This window comes from Oxyura jamaicensis, chromosome 12 (assembly GCF_011077185.1).
Source record: "Oxyura jamaicensis isolate SHBP4307 breed ruddy duck chromosome 12, BPBGC_Ojam_1.0, whole genome shotgun sequence".
In the NCBI taxonomy this organism is placed as follows: domain Eukaryota; kingdom Metazoa; phylum Chordata; class Aves; order Anseriformes; family Anatidae; genus Oxyura; species Oxyura jamaicensis.
This window is the reverse complement of record NC_048904.1, coordinates 2,652,584-2,666,398: the sequence shown is the minus strand read 5'-3', so window position 1 is coordinate 2,666,398 and position 13,815 is coordinate 2,652,584. Positions and strand designations below refer to the sequence as shown.

The 13,815-nt window shown below is 43.6% G+C and overlaps 1 protein-coding gene across 3 annotated transcripts in view; it reads right to left on the bottom strand.

Annotated features, from left to right (window-relative positions):
• The window catches only part of PHF2 (PHD finger protein 2), a 94,662-nt gene that overhangs the window by 40,197 nt on the left and 40,650 nt on the right, over positions 1 to 13,815 (bottom strand). For 2 of the 3 annotated variants that reach the window (XM_035337931.1, XM_035337933.1), the window contains exons 2-3: positions 5,149 to 5,234; positions 110 to 224 (exon numbers count right to left, since the gene is read on the bottom strand). In XM_035337931.1, coding sequence (XP_035193822.1) covers positions 110 to 224; positions 5,149 to 5,234 — 201 coding nt within the window. Of the gene's footprint in view, positions 1 to 109; positions 225 to 1,267; positions 2,141 to 5,148; positions 5,235 to 13,815 lie in introns of those variants that run through there. The other variant, XM_035337932.1, reaches the window with a different exon arrangement.

Sequence of the window (13,815 nt, the reverse complement as noted above, 5' to 3'; positions counted from 1 at the left end):
TAAACTTCATAACCCTGTACTATCCAATGCCACAATCAGCTTCATACAAAATGGGCTATATCTACTTTTCCACAAGAGCATTGTTTACTTATGCAGCCAAACAACTTACCTTGGAAAAGTACGACTTCGAAGTTCCTTTATAAAGACTTGACTCCCGTTCTGTACAGGCTTGACCTCTGTAGTCTGTCCAGTATCGTGTTTATGCCAATTTCTTTTCTTTTTCACTGAAAAGGAATGGGTTGGACAGTACCATATGCTAAGTAGAAGAACGTTATTAAAACATTTGAAGGAAGGACAAATCTTCATGGCATTTCTTAGGTGAGCAGAGGAGAGCGGACCCCCACTACACTGCCATGAAAATTTCAGCATTGCTCTCAATTTACCATTAGACAATTATACTGTAGACTGAAGATCTATTACACACTGAACAGTGTTCATTTTGTAACATAAGGGCAACCAGACGGATAATTACTGAGCTGCACAGCTATCACAGGCTTCATGCAAACACAGGCTCTGGACATTTTGTACTTGTCAGACTACACACTTAATCCTTATCATAAAACCCCTAGGAAAGACACTTTTCTGCTCTGTCACTATGTCACTAGGTCTTTATGAACATATTTGTTATGAATTACCTTTGTCTAAAGGTCTGTCCAGCAGTGGTAGGTTTGACATCAATTTGGACGGGCTTTGAATTATGCCCTGCACACAACATGCACATAACAGGAAAAAAAAAAAAAAAAAAAAAAAAAGACGCAAGGGCACCACAAATGCAATTTTTACAACTTCTCATTTGAAAGGCAAGCCAGGTTTATGCATTAACTTGGTACCATCAGATAGAAGGCCCCTTATGCTCCCTGTGGGTTACTGACACATAGGCAAGTTTCTCATGGAAAAAGGGTCAGCCGAAATAAGCACAAATAAGCAAGTCAAATGTCTATGTAGTTCTGCCTTGCCTCTGACAGCCAGATAACACAAAGCGAGAAAAACTGGTCCAGTTTTTATCTTAGTCAGCATTAGCTCTCTCAGCTGTTCCTATTTCCACAGTCTGCTTGGACATGCTCATTTTTGCAGTAAACTGTACTGTCCCAAGTGTATATTCATAAAGTTTCAAGAACCATTAGCAGAATTTTCATACATCACAATTTTATTTTTTACCCCTCACAGAACTAAACATTTTACCCCCAAATCGAGATCTCCTCAGCAGCCATGCGTGGATGGCACTCTTTCCTCAACTTCGCACATGCACACACACACATCCACATACTTTTTTGTTAAGAAAGAAATCCGGAGGCCACAGCTATAAGACATACAGTCCGGAACAAGCTAACTTCTTCCATTACATCTACCAGTGAATCCACCCCGGGTTTTGCACAAAGCATGTTGGTTTTATTAGTTCCGTGCAGCTCTCCAGCCTAGCTGGATATATTCATTAAAGCTGCTAGTTCTTTATCTTAATGACTCTCAGGCTTAGTGTATTAATTCAGTGCTCCTAGTAACAAAGGAAACAAGCCCTACATGAATGCCAAACCTTCCTCCTCTTCTCTCCTTCCCAGTGAGTGCCCCCTCCCAACAGAGCCATGGAGCACAGGGACTCCTCGCACAAGTCCCAGCAAAACAGGTGTTGCTTGTCACAGTGACAATTAAAGAGCTTATCATATTAGCATGTTCTTTTATTATATTTCAGATAGCATGGCACGCTGAGAAATAAAAGCGGCAAATCAGCATGATTTGAGAAATCCACTGCAGCTCTCCAGGAAGCACCAGGGAGCTATTTCCTTGGGTACCGGGAGCCGGTACACGCGCAACAACAGCAAGCAGCATCTGCCACCAGAACTCTCCACAGGAGGTGCTATCTCAAGGATCACAGCAGTCCGGCTGCTGTAGACCATTATGCTACATCAAACAGTTGACATTTGGCCCATTTTCAGCCATTCTCTTCATGTTTCATCTTTACCATGAGCACTGCAGTAAGGATTAAAGTCCATTAACATGTGCAACAAATACTAGCTTTGGCCAGAAAGAGGACTTTTTCTTAAATGATTACAGATTTCTTTTTCTGCAGAACTTTCTGATCAAAATTTGACCCTTGAAAAGTATAAAAATATAACCCCTCTCCTCCAACAGAAAACCCTCCAGAAGAAAGAAGGAATGTATTTTTGTGATCTGAAAATGTATAATTCTAGACTTCAAAGGCGTACTTACAGTTTTTCAAATGTATTTATGAAGAAGGGCCACTTAGAAGCACCACATTAGTTCTCTATTGACTTACATGAACGGCTGTAACTGTTTAAAAACAGTTTCAGCCTAACTTTGGTCTGCTTGCATCTACGTAACTTCCCTGATTCCAGAGAACTTACCCTGATTTTCACTGCTGCAAAACAGACAGCCATCAAACCAAACATTTCAGTCTGTGTTATGAAAATGAGTCAAGTCTGCCTTAACAAAGCACTTACATTTTATTTAAATGATGTCAGAAACATTTTTGTGAACGTGTATAATTTTTCCCAAAGAGAAGTCCCTACAAATTTCATTAAAGTGAAATGGCTTAAAATGTCATATGACAGGAAGCAATTTTCTGAAATAGTAGCCACTAAGCCACATTGGTAAAGTGGAAGAATGTAAGAGGAGGAAAATGATTTTAAAATTTGACATCTGGAAAACATATATTGTGGAATGTGTGCTCCAGAAATACACATATATTTTTAAATCCAGACAAGTTGCATAACAGACAATTGGTGTCTGTGTTTCCCTTTGCTAATCTTGCAATAATTAAATCCTACCAGCGAACAACTGGCTCAGGAACAACACTTACTCATTTATTACAAAACTGATACTGCTAGATAACTCGGTTAAACATATATTGGAACAGTTAATAAACAAATGAAACTGATCATCTTGTGGAAGTCCCAACAGAGGCTAAGTGCAGCATAGCAGGATGTACTGCATACAAATGCCTGCCAGAATGAATGCATTAAATCAAGCTGTTCCTGCCTTCATTTACTTGGTCTTTCTATTTTCTAGCCTATTGCACTCCGCAAGGAGGGGCTACAGGATAACAGCCTATTTTTTCAACAGAATCCATGATTCTATTGGTTAATGGTGAAAACTGCTACGCGGCTTGAGGAATCTGTGATCTTAGACCAAAACTGAAGGTAAGTTAATCAACAACTAATGTTTAGATGTTCCCAAGATCTTTACATGTAACTACTTTGATGGTTGGTCTTGTACATCGTCTAACTTTCCATAACGCATCTGTAGAGAGAAAACAAACTCATATTGATCTATGGGAAAATTATATAACCTTCTGTATTTCTATGACACTGAAAACTATAACTAGTGACAGTGTTCTAGCTCCACTTTCTGCCATGCTGTACAATGCAGACTGAGGGACATACTGCCAAGTCAGATTGTATCTGGAGTAAAAATAATTAAATAGCCAAAAACCTTCTTAAAGCATCAGAAGACTGTGGTTAGTTTAAACTCTCCTCATCTTAACTAGCATATTCAACTTGTAGTCTTTTTAATGAAAAACTGCCATTTCTGAATTCTAAGATTATGCACCACTGTTTTTAACAGGATTTATATTTAATTCCTGATTGTAGACTTTGGCTACTTCTGTCTGATTTCTCCCACACACACACACACACACTGAAAAGTAGGTGTCTTTCACCATTCGTAATTCAAAGCAAAGTGGAAGAAATCAAATCTCAGTGTCATACAAAACTCTCAGAAGTCCTTTCTCTCCTGCACTGGCTCAATAATAGCCTCAGAGTATCTGTAGTTATACAACCCTTTTCAAGGCAAGCCATTGTAATGCCAGACTGCTTGCTTTAAAATCACTTGTGCTTATTTGTTTGACCAATTTCCAGTACATTTGTCAAAAATCTTCCAATAAGACTGATTCATTTAAATCAAAACCTTTTGTGGGGACATACTGATTTCGTTAAGCCCTTCAGGACTTGCCTCCCATTTTTATTATTATTATTTTTTGCCAGTGTGCCCAATTTGTGGGTGCCCTGCTTGGACCAGTTGTTAGCAGACCATCTGGGTGACAAGAACTGCTGCAGATTGTCCAGGTTTCCAGTTCACACTTTATTTTGAAAAAGAGTGGAAAAACAATTTCAATTTTTGACCACAAAAACAAATATTTCAGACCATTCCCCTTTCCTCCAAGATTTTTTTTTTCAACTTGAATTTTTGAGACAGTGCAGGAATAATTAGCTGGTTTTAGTATTACTGAGTTTTAAACAACAGAAATCAGTTTCCACCCCTCCCTGATTTCTCACTAAAATAAATTTAAAAAAAAAAAAAAAAAAAAAAAAAGGTATGTTCTGATTCTGTGCTCGTGGGAGATGAGCACACTGCTTTTCCTCTGTGTGTTGCTGTAATGCTGCAAAGGAGCGAGAACATCCACATCACTGTTGCTTATTTACAATAAATGGCTTTCAAGTAAAGCATTTAATCTTTTACAGCAATCGGTTTCTTTTCTTTTTCTTTCCCATTGTGTAATAGAACGAATTTGTGAATTAATCTGACCAAAGGCAAAGACATCCTACAGTTCTTTCCCAGACAAAGCTCCCACTGAGATCAACTGTTACTTTTACTCAGGAAAACTTTTACCTGTGAAGTAACAGCAAGAATTGGCATCCTCAGTGCATCCTACAATTTTGACTGCCACTGAAATTGCTACAGTTTTATACCCAGGCAAACCATAACATATTGTTTCTTACTCTTCTCATCAAAAGACAAAAAACACCATGCAGTTTCTGAAAATTACTGTATTAGACCTTTGTCTAGTCCACAGCAGTAAGTGCCTCACAAGACTTCAGGGAGGACGTGCTATTTTCATCACAGACTGGGGACTGATGGAGAAGAGGTAAGGTGCCTTGCATTAGCTCATGCACACTGCCTGAGGCCAGGTGAGGCTGGGAGCTAAATTCAGATCTCTAGAATCCAGTCCATGTTCTTCCCCCACCCCCACCCCCCCAATGCCTCTTTTCACCTCACGTTTTGAATTCTAGTTTTTATGACACGGCCTATTTAAATATGTCTTACTGTAACAAAACAAAACAAAAGGAAGACTCTTTTGTTTAAACATCCAGAATCTGTCCTCTATCTGAGGACCAGTCATGCAAGTATACTTACAAGTAGACTTTCCATGGGTTTTCTCACAATTTGGACAGTGATAGATGTCAATGTCTGGTGCCTCCTCTTCTTCAACACCCACACAGCTGGAATATTTAAAAGCAGATATTACATTAGCTTGAGTCAATTTCCAAACATGCAAGCACACAATTAATAATGAAAAAAAAACACCACCCTATAAGCTGTGCATTAACTATGCAGCTATGCTGACTGCTAACGGCTGTACCCAAGCAAAACTTAGCTGCTCTTTACACTAGTACAGTCTGATCGGATTTTCTGCAGCCTATGTTCCTGATGTGGTGCTAAAAAAGGTGCCTTTCAGAAAGCCACTACCAGCTCACTCTGGGCCCCCCATTAAAACGTGGCAGAGTCCCCAAGAATGTTTTTTTTCCTAGGCAGACCACTTTGTACCTACACAGAGTTCTTCAGGTGCCCTCCCGCCTAAACCTAATTAACAAAACACAACTTCACCAAGCATGTATGGACAGCTGCTAGGTACCGGAGCACTCCGCCAAGGTATACCATACACAAGTCTTCTGTAAGTTCCCTTTCTATTACAATATCTGAAGACGAAGAGGAAAAGAAGACACACAGCTCACAGCACTTCTGGCTGCCAAGAAGATGGGCTGTATCACGGCAGCTGCTTGGAACACCCACTGAGATGATTTTGGATGCACAACATACGTAACAATACAGTGCAGCCTGCGGGCACGCTGTGTGAATGCGATCCAATGGCACAACACAGTACTGGGGAAAAACAAAACTAAATTGCGAAGGAATGAAGCACCCAAGATAAGATGTTGCGCAGTCGAAGCGCTGAGCAGCCAGCCAAATAATCAAACTCCAGAGTGGCACCGTTCCTCCAGGAGGAAGAGCAAACAGGATTCTGCTCCTACTTGTTCTGTCTGAAACAGCCCAGACTGCGGGGTGCATTTTTGCAGCACACACACAAAAATATCCTCCAACTGCCTTGCAGAAAGCTGCGGGTTGTGAGATACAGCCCTCGTGCCATGGCTCCGTGGGAGCTCAGCTAGGCAAGAGGAGTCATGAGAGGCAACGAAGGCAGCCTCACCTTGACCACCAGCACAAACAAGGCTGGATCACACCGGAGTTTCCCTGCTTCACACCCCGAAACACCTTCTCCATGCTCTTCAGTTAGCAAAAACTCCAATATCTCTCTTTTGCCAGGGGAAAGGTTTGGACCCGTATCACGGAAGCGTCATCTTGCCATCGTGCGCACCACCTGGCTGGCTATGTGGAGCTCAGAGCTCGTTGTGACTCTGGGGGTGCGGGTATGTGCACACACAGCATGAGTGAGCACACACGCACACACGGGCATGCTTGGGGCAGCAGGAGCTGCTTTGAAAAAGGGACAGAAGCGTGTCAATCAAAATACACGATGACCCTCTGTGTTTACAAAGGTGGGTTTGAAACCGCTTTGAATCCAAGCCACGCAGTGATGTGTAACTGTAAGGATCATGATTACAATCCACAGTCTACTTGCTTTTCAGAAACAGCATCAAAAAAAAAAAAAAAAAAAAAAAAGAACACGAGTATTCCGCCAAGCTGGAAAATGCCAAAGAAGGTAAGATATGGAAATAAATCTTTTTTTATGACCACAAAATAAGATTCTGCCAGAAACCTTTGTGGACATTTCCATCCTGTTGTAGCCACCAGTGTAACCGTGGGACCCAGGCCTCACCAAACTAACAAAGCTTTGCAACCAAAATTGCAGAAATTCTCATTTTTATGAGTTCAGCCTGGCTGCAGAGCTGCAGCAGCACCGCTGGTAAACAAAACTCTATTTCTGAATCATGTAAAAGTAATCACAGATTTGGCTGATGCTTTTTGTATTAAACAGTTGCTTGAAATAATACAAAATCATTGGGTCTCCCTGGGCAGACAGCATGGAAAAATGAAGAGTAAGTTTGCAGACAGGAAAAAATCATCACAACAACCCAGTCCTCAGAGTCAAGTACGTACAGGCAGTAAAATACCAGATTAAGCAGTAGAAAATTTAAACAAACCCTGGCAGATTAGAACAAGCGTAACAGAATGTGGAGGATTCCTCTGCTCGTAAAGCTGCATCAGCTGCTTATGCCACTGGGTTCAACTTGCCAAGCTTTGTAAAGGTATGGATTAGGATCCATACAAGGGCTTGAAAAGTCTATATTTAGCTAAACTAAGCAGATGAGACCCTTGGGCACCGAATGGATTGCTACGGGAGGAGGTATGAAAAGCTACTGCAGTGGGCAAAGGCTTCAGTGTGGTGGGAGCTATTGTTCTGAGAGCAAGTAAAACTATTTAACTACAACAAAATGGAAGAGTAAAAATAACTGACCTCAAACTCAGATGGTTCTCTGAAGGCTGCAGTCAACTCTTCCAACACAACACGGCTTTTGAATAATGATTAGCCATTTACAGCTACCAGCAGCCAGAAACTGCTGTCCTTACTGCACCTGAAACTGCAAGTACAAACTTTCCAAGCGATCACCCTCACTGAAATGACTCTGATGATCATTAACAAAATTATGAGCTGGCTCCAGTTCGTTCCCCTTTTCTCAGTGAACAGAGCTTGACTTGCCAGCCGCTTCCACCGGCTGGCTTCCCCATGGACGTGGGCACAAAAATTGAGTTTCCATAGTTAAAGACGCACGATCCCCAAAGAAATTCCTGTCAGCACAGGAACACGGACTGGCTGCTGGGCTGCTGTCAGCTCCACAGCAGTGGCCTGTCCCTGAGTTAGTCTCAAAAGCACATTTGCACCTGTGAAGGGGGAAGACGAGGAGCTCGCCAGGCCAGCCTTTGGCAGAGGTCAGCACGGGGTCCTGAAGTGGTCTCCTACCTAACTTACACGTGTATTTTAAACTCAAGGTGGCTAATTAACAATAGAATAAAATCACATTCCTCTAGGTGAATAAAACCATTTCATCAACAGCAGCTGAACAGCGCTGCCCTTTCCCTCAAGTCCTGTCCCCCCCCAAATTTTAGCACAGAAGGTGCATTGTATTTTGTATCTTTTTTTTTGTGAGAATGCTCCACTTTAGTCTCTCCAGTTTCTCTCTCTTTTTTTTTTCTTTTTTTTTTTTTTCCTATTTGCCTGAGAGAGATGCAAACATAAAAAAGGCTGGAGTCGACCATTTGACCCCCTACAACGATCAAACGGGCTCCAAGTTAGACAATGCCGGATCCCACGCGGCGTGCCTGGGAGCAGCCTCCAGCAACAGCCCCTGCTGCACCGATTCGCACATTAATCTGTCAATATGAACCCTGGATGCATTACCATCAGCAGCAAAGGACTGGGAAAAAAAAAAAAAAACTCTCAATAGCACTTTTGTGCAATTATTCAGATCTGCCAATGAGATAAAAATGGACACGAGAGGTTCAGCAAAGGAACTGCACATGGAGTGTCGAGGCAGAGCTTACAAAAGCACAGTCTGAGCTGGAAATAAGCTGGGGGAGCGGGAACGCCGGCCAACGTCGCAGGACAGACACAGCTGCCAGCCTCCCCGCAGTCTGTTCCCCACTTGCAGAGGCAACAACTGCACGGGACGCACGCAGCAGGAGCTGGCCTCTGCCTGTGCTGAGCCCTGCTCTCCTGCGGCACGAGGGGAGGAGAGGAGGAAGGTGAGCACAGGCCGGTGGTACCGGCAGGAAGGCTCCCACGGGCCGGGAGGAGATGGAGAAGGCTGAGTAGAGACACTGCAGCTTCACGGGGCTGGAGGGGAGAAGCTGTGGAGAGCTGCTCCCGTGAGGGGAAGATGGGCAGGGAGCAGAGGGGCAAGCAGCAGCAGGCAGAACGGGAAGCAGCCTTCAGAACAGCAGCAGGAGCAGACTTGGTTGATTCATTTGTATCAGAAGGCCAAGAATTGGTTTCAGAAAGTCTGCAAAATCCCCAAAACAACAAACTGACATCCCAACAAGATCCCCTTCTGCTGCAAGAGCCCACAGACCAAGTGGCACAGCATTTACCCTACAGCAGTCTGACAGAGGGGGCTGAACACGCAGTCCTGCGTGCACAGCGAGGGTAACCCACTGCTGCCTGCAAACGTGTCCAGGTACAAGGTGGGTGTCCTCCGTACAAGTATTTACAGCCCCCCTGACCATTCTCACTCTCTGTGAACCGTCTCTAGCTACTGCTTCTTAACTGTGTGACAATTAGGAAGTTTTCCTAGACCAGATATGTTGTTCCTGGGGAAAGCATCAGGTTCCCAAAGCAGATTTGAAGGAGAAAACTTAATATACGAAGGGTAAAGAAAAAAAGGGAAGAAAACACTCCCCAGGATGTCTTGCCAAGACACTGTGGTGTGGGCATGAACACGTGAGAGGCTGCAAGATGCCAGCTGGGAAGCAGGGCAGCAGCCGGAGCTGGAGGTTACGGGAGCCGCAGCAGCGCAGATGCAGGCAGCACAGCGGCCTCAGAAAATGCGCTCCACGTCTTCGCCCAAGTGCAGAACAGCTAGATGAAGAGGTTAATTGTTGTGTATCCAAGAATATCTCGTTGGGATGATTTAAAACAACTTAATGGTTGACTTTAAATGTTATTAAAATAATTTAGCTCGGGTTGAGGCAGTGTAAAAACTAATTTGATCATCAGATAAAAAGCGAAGCACTGTTATTGATGCATTTGAATCTTACCAAAAGTGTTACAGGCTAATGATAATAACAATAAAAGTAAATAATTTGTTACTGTAGCTGTTTAAGCTGACATATCGCACATTTTACAGTGACTCAAATGAGAATTAGCACTAACAGAAGCATTTGCAATCAGAGATTAGAAATGCATTTTTATTAGAAACTTTGCCCTATGCCACTTTAAAACAAAATTGCTTGTGTTCACAATGAAGAGATATTCGGACTTTAGTATTCGGACAAAGTTAATGACTTTTTATATGCAGGCAACAATAATAAAAGGTGCATAAATCGGAAGTGGTTTTATAGCATGAATGTCTGAGGACCTTGATCTGTAATCTTCAATGAGATGACATTTAAATAATTTTAGGAGAAAATTACTTAATCCTATTAAGGGGTTAATGAGAAAAATTAATCCATTCCACTAAAACCATGTAGTAACCATTATCAAACAGAAGACAAGTGCAGAAAAATATCAAACAATAAAACCAGACAAAAGGCAATTTGATGGGAAAGAAACTAAAACTTAGTAATACATAAATAAAACTTGTAAAAACGAACCAATCTGACATTTTATCCTTTCTCAAGGACCACTGTTGCACAAACTACAAAGCAGCATGAAACATAAGGCCTTCACACCGAGAACTGGGTCTCTAAGAAGTGTTGCAAGACAGCCCAGATGGGAAGGACGGCAGCTTCATGGGATGCTGAGCACCTGCAAGATTCAGTCATGTTTGGTAACCCATCAGGGAGCACACTTCTTTCAGGTGGGAAGAGGCACCCTGTCCTCACTCCTACCTCTCACCCCTAATTGCAGGTCCCAATTTGTGGAGTGGGGAAAAAAACATTCTTTCCCTACTTTACGGCTCATCCAGATGATGGCAGATTTAACCTGTTAGCTTTCATTTCATGCCATGGTTTATCCACTTCCTGCTGAGTAGAGCTGTGCTAAGGCATTACACGTAAATACACTGTCTGCAGAGAAGGCCAGCACAGCTGTACCTTCCTACAGGCACGGAAGCTGTCACTAACAGGAGGGGGGGATTTGCTCAGGTTACCCGGCAGGCCAGCAGCAGGGCTGAACACAAAACAGGTCTCCAGAGCTTGCTGCTAAGTGCAGTAGTGTCTGCCACAACCACTGTCAAATACACTGTTCAGAATTTGTAACTAGCAAATAAACCGCTGGACTAGTTGTTACATTCTGTTTATTTAATTTAACTTCCACTTTCATCTTTTACCACTTCACTAGAAGCGTGCCAAAAGCTTGGAGAATTTTAACACTGGTAAGAAATGACATTTTAACTCTTATTTCACACAACTGTGTATCTGCTTCTCCTTCTGTTCCTGAATCAGTCCAAAGCCAAATAACTTCCACCACCAGCCACAGACCTGGAAACTGCATCGCATGGCTGAAGAAGTTCCTCACAGCTCAGGAACAGCTTTCGTCCAGCTGCTTCACGAACGCGAATACAGACACATGGGAACTTTCTGCACAAGCATACGCAACCTTTGAGGCATGCGAGGACCCAACAGGACGAAGTGCAAGGCCACCTCTGCCATGCACGTGCAGGGAACCAGTGGTGTTCTTCCCACCGAAGGAATCTGGAGAGCCTGGGGCTCTGTGTCACCAGCACAGCCCCAGGACAGGGCATCCTGACGCACTGAGCGCCCAGGCACTGACCCACACTAGTCTACAGGAGACAGGCTGTGATGCCTGACAACCCTTCTCTTGTGCTGAACAATTAATGACCAGAGCCAAGTTGGAGACCTAAGGACACAGCTGCCCTTGCCCTCAGCACTCCTTTCTTGTCATCTGCCTACCCTTCATTCATCGTGGATGGTTTTCTGCATCGTTCACCTCTCATTTCCTCGCCTTATCCTGGAACAGCAGCGAAGGATTCCTGTGTGGGATAAGGCACGGCAATTCTGCTAATGAGATCGTGGGGTCGTCACCCCACAAGGCTGCTGAGAACAACTTAAGCAAAGACCTCATGAGATGATTCAGACTAACGGTACCTTTGGGTAGGGGGGTACAGACCAGATGAGCCTTCCCTGTGCCATTAGCTTTAAATAAGGACCATTAATACGAAAAATGGTGCTTGACCTCACTCCTCTCTTCTCTCAGAAGCTGGAGGCAGAATCTCTGGTTATGAACCAGGAGAGGGAAGGGTGGTGCTGAGGGGCCCGTGCTCCAGCCCATGCAGGGCCTGGCTTGGGGACAAGCAGCAAGGGTGCTCAGCCTCAGCACGTGAGGACGTAGCATCAAAGCCCCAGGTGGGGTGGCCATCATGGAGTAGAATAGGCATTCATGGCATTTCTACAGCTAATAAAGGTGGTAATTAGTAATTAACCTAAGCTCGTCCTCATCGTTTTACAACAGGGCATCTACTAGTATAATTTCTTGACATGTATCTATCACACGTTACACAATAACACTCTTCCTTAACAACAAGACGCCATTTATAGGAAAGATACACATCGAGTCTCAGAAGCCTCTGTCATCTGGGGGAAAAAAAAAAACACCACTACAGGTACCACAGGACAATCGCGACTTTTCAGCAGTCTGGCTATCTGGTGCTTACATATCTACTTGATCATGTGTTTATTATTCCTTTTCATCAGATTTGCCAAAATAGCTGTAATGTCCCCCAGACTGAGACATTCCCTTGGCTACACAGTGGTTATGAGACAGGCCATAGGTGACAGTGGTTTCTTGGGTCTTAATCACAGCATCCAGAAATGCAATGGCTAATATTGCAGACGGGAGTTGTTCAGGAAAAACAAGACAAGGAAAATAAACAAGTAGTTCCAAGAGGAGCAAATCTAGTGAAAAGCTGTTGTCTGGATTTGAGTCTCATGCTGTCTTCCTGGTGTATGTTACTGGGTGAACTCTGACCAGAGCTCTTCCATGTATGTTCTCTGGTGTCTAATAAGCAAACAGACAAGCCCTTCCCTAAGTAGAAGGATTTGTCTCTTCTAATCAGCCACATATTTTCACAGAATATGCACGAGTTTTTGAGACCTCAAGCCTGCTGTCAGGTGTGGTTAAAGCTAAATAGCAAGTTGAAAAATCATTTTGGAGAACAGAAAGATGCACACATCAGTGTCACCTCACTAGGAAGCCCAGGAGCAAGCAGAGGCAGCCGGAAAACAATGCTTGTTCACTTAGGCACATCTGCAAGCGTCTAATAAAAGGGACTTGTTGAAGAAGAGCCTAAATGATGATGAACCTAGCTCTGCTGGATAGCTGGTGTTTTACATCATGAGGAAGCAGTGGGTTCCTCTCCCACATGCTGTATCCTACCACTTGTTACGGCTCTCTTTAATCCCAGCTAAATTATGTAATTTCTTGGACTCAATTTCTCCACCTATAAAACAGTAATACCTGCCTGATAACCTCAAAGGCTGCTGTAGTATAATTAACAAACATTTGCTCAGTGCTTTGAAGCTGGGAGTCTCTGGGCAAGTGCCCGGTTCTGCTACCCACACGCAGACCTCTTGCTGCAGAGGTCTGCCTACTGCTCATGAATCCTCCTGTGAGGATCTACAAACAAAGGTTCTCCTTGTGGTATTATCCTTTTCTGAATGTCACAAATCCACACATTGAGGGAGCACCACCACAGAGCGAAGGCTGCGGCACTGCTGGCTGCGCAGGGCCTGGAGCCCCTCGGCTGCCCCGGGGCCCCACCTGGCAGTGCTGCAGGAGCGCTGCCTGGCCCTGTATGCGTCCTCTAACCTCCTGGCAATGAAGTCCGCTTCAAAGCAGACAGAAACTGGAAGAATTAACCACCCCACCTTATAAAAAACCTTGAAGGCAGTTCTTTCCTGTTCTGCAAGATTTTGTCAGTGTTCCTTCACACTGAAGAGTTTGGAGGAAAAAAGAACAACAACAACAAAAGGGTAAGTACAGGTACTATGGCCAGCAGAGGCTGTCTCTTTATTTTAGAGTCAAAGGGAATGCAAACCATGTACAAGCAACCTTAGACTAGGCTTTAGCAGGGGAATGTCCATATAAATATTGCCACCAGGCTACAG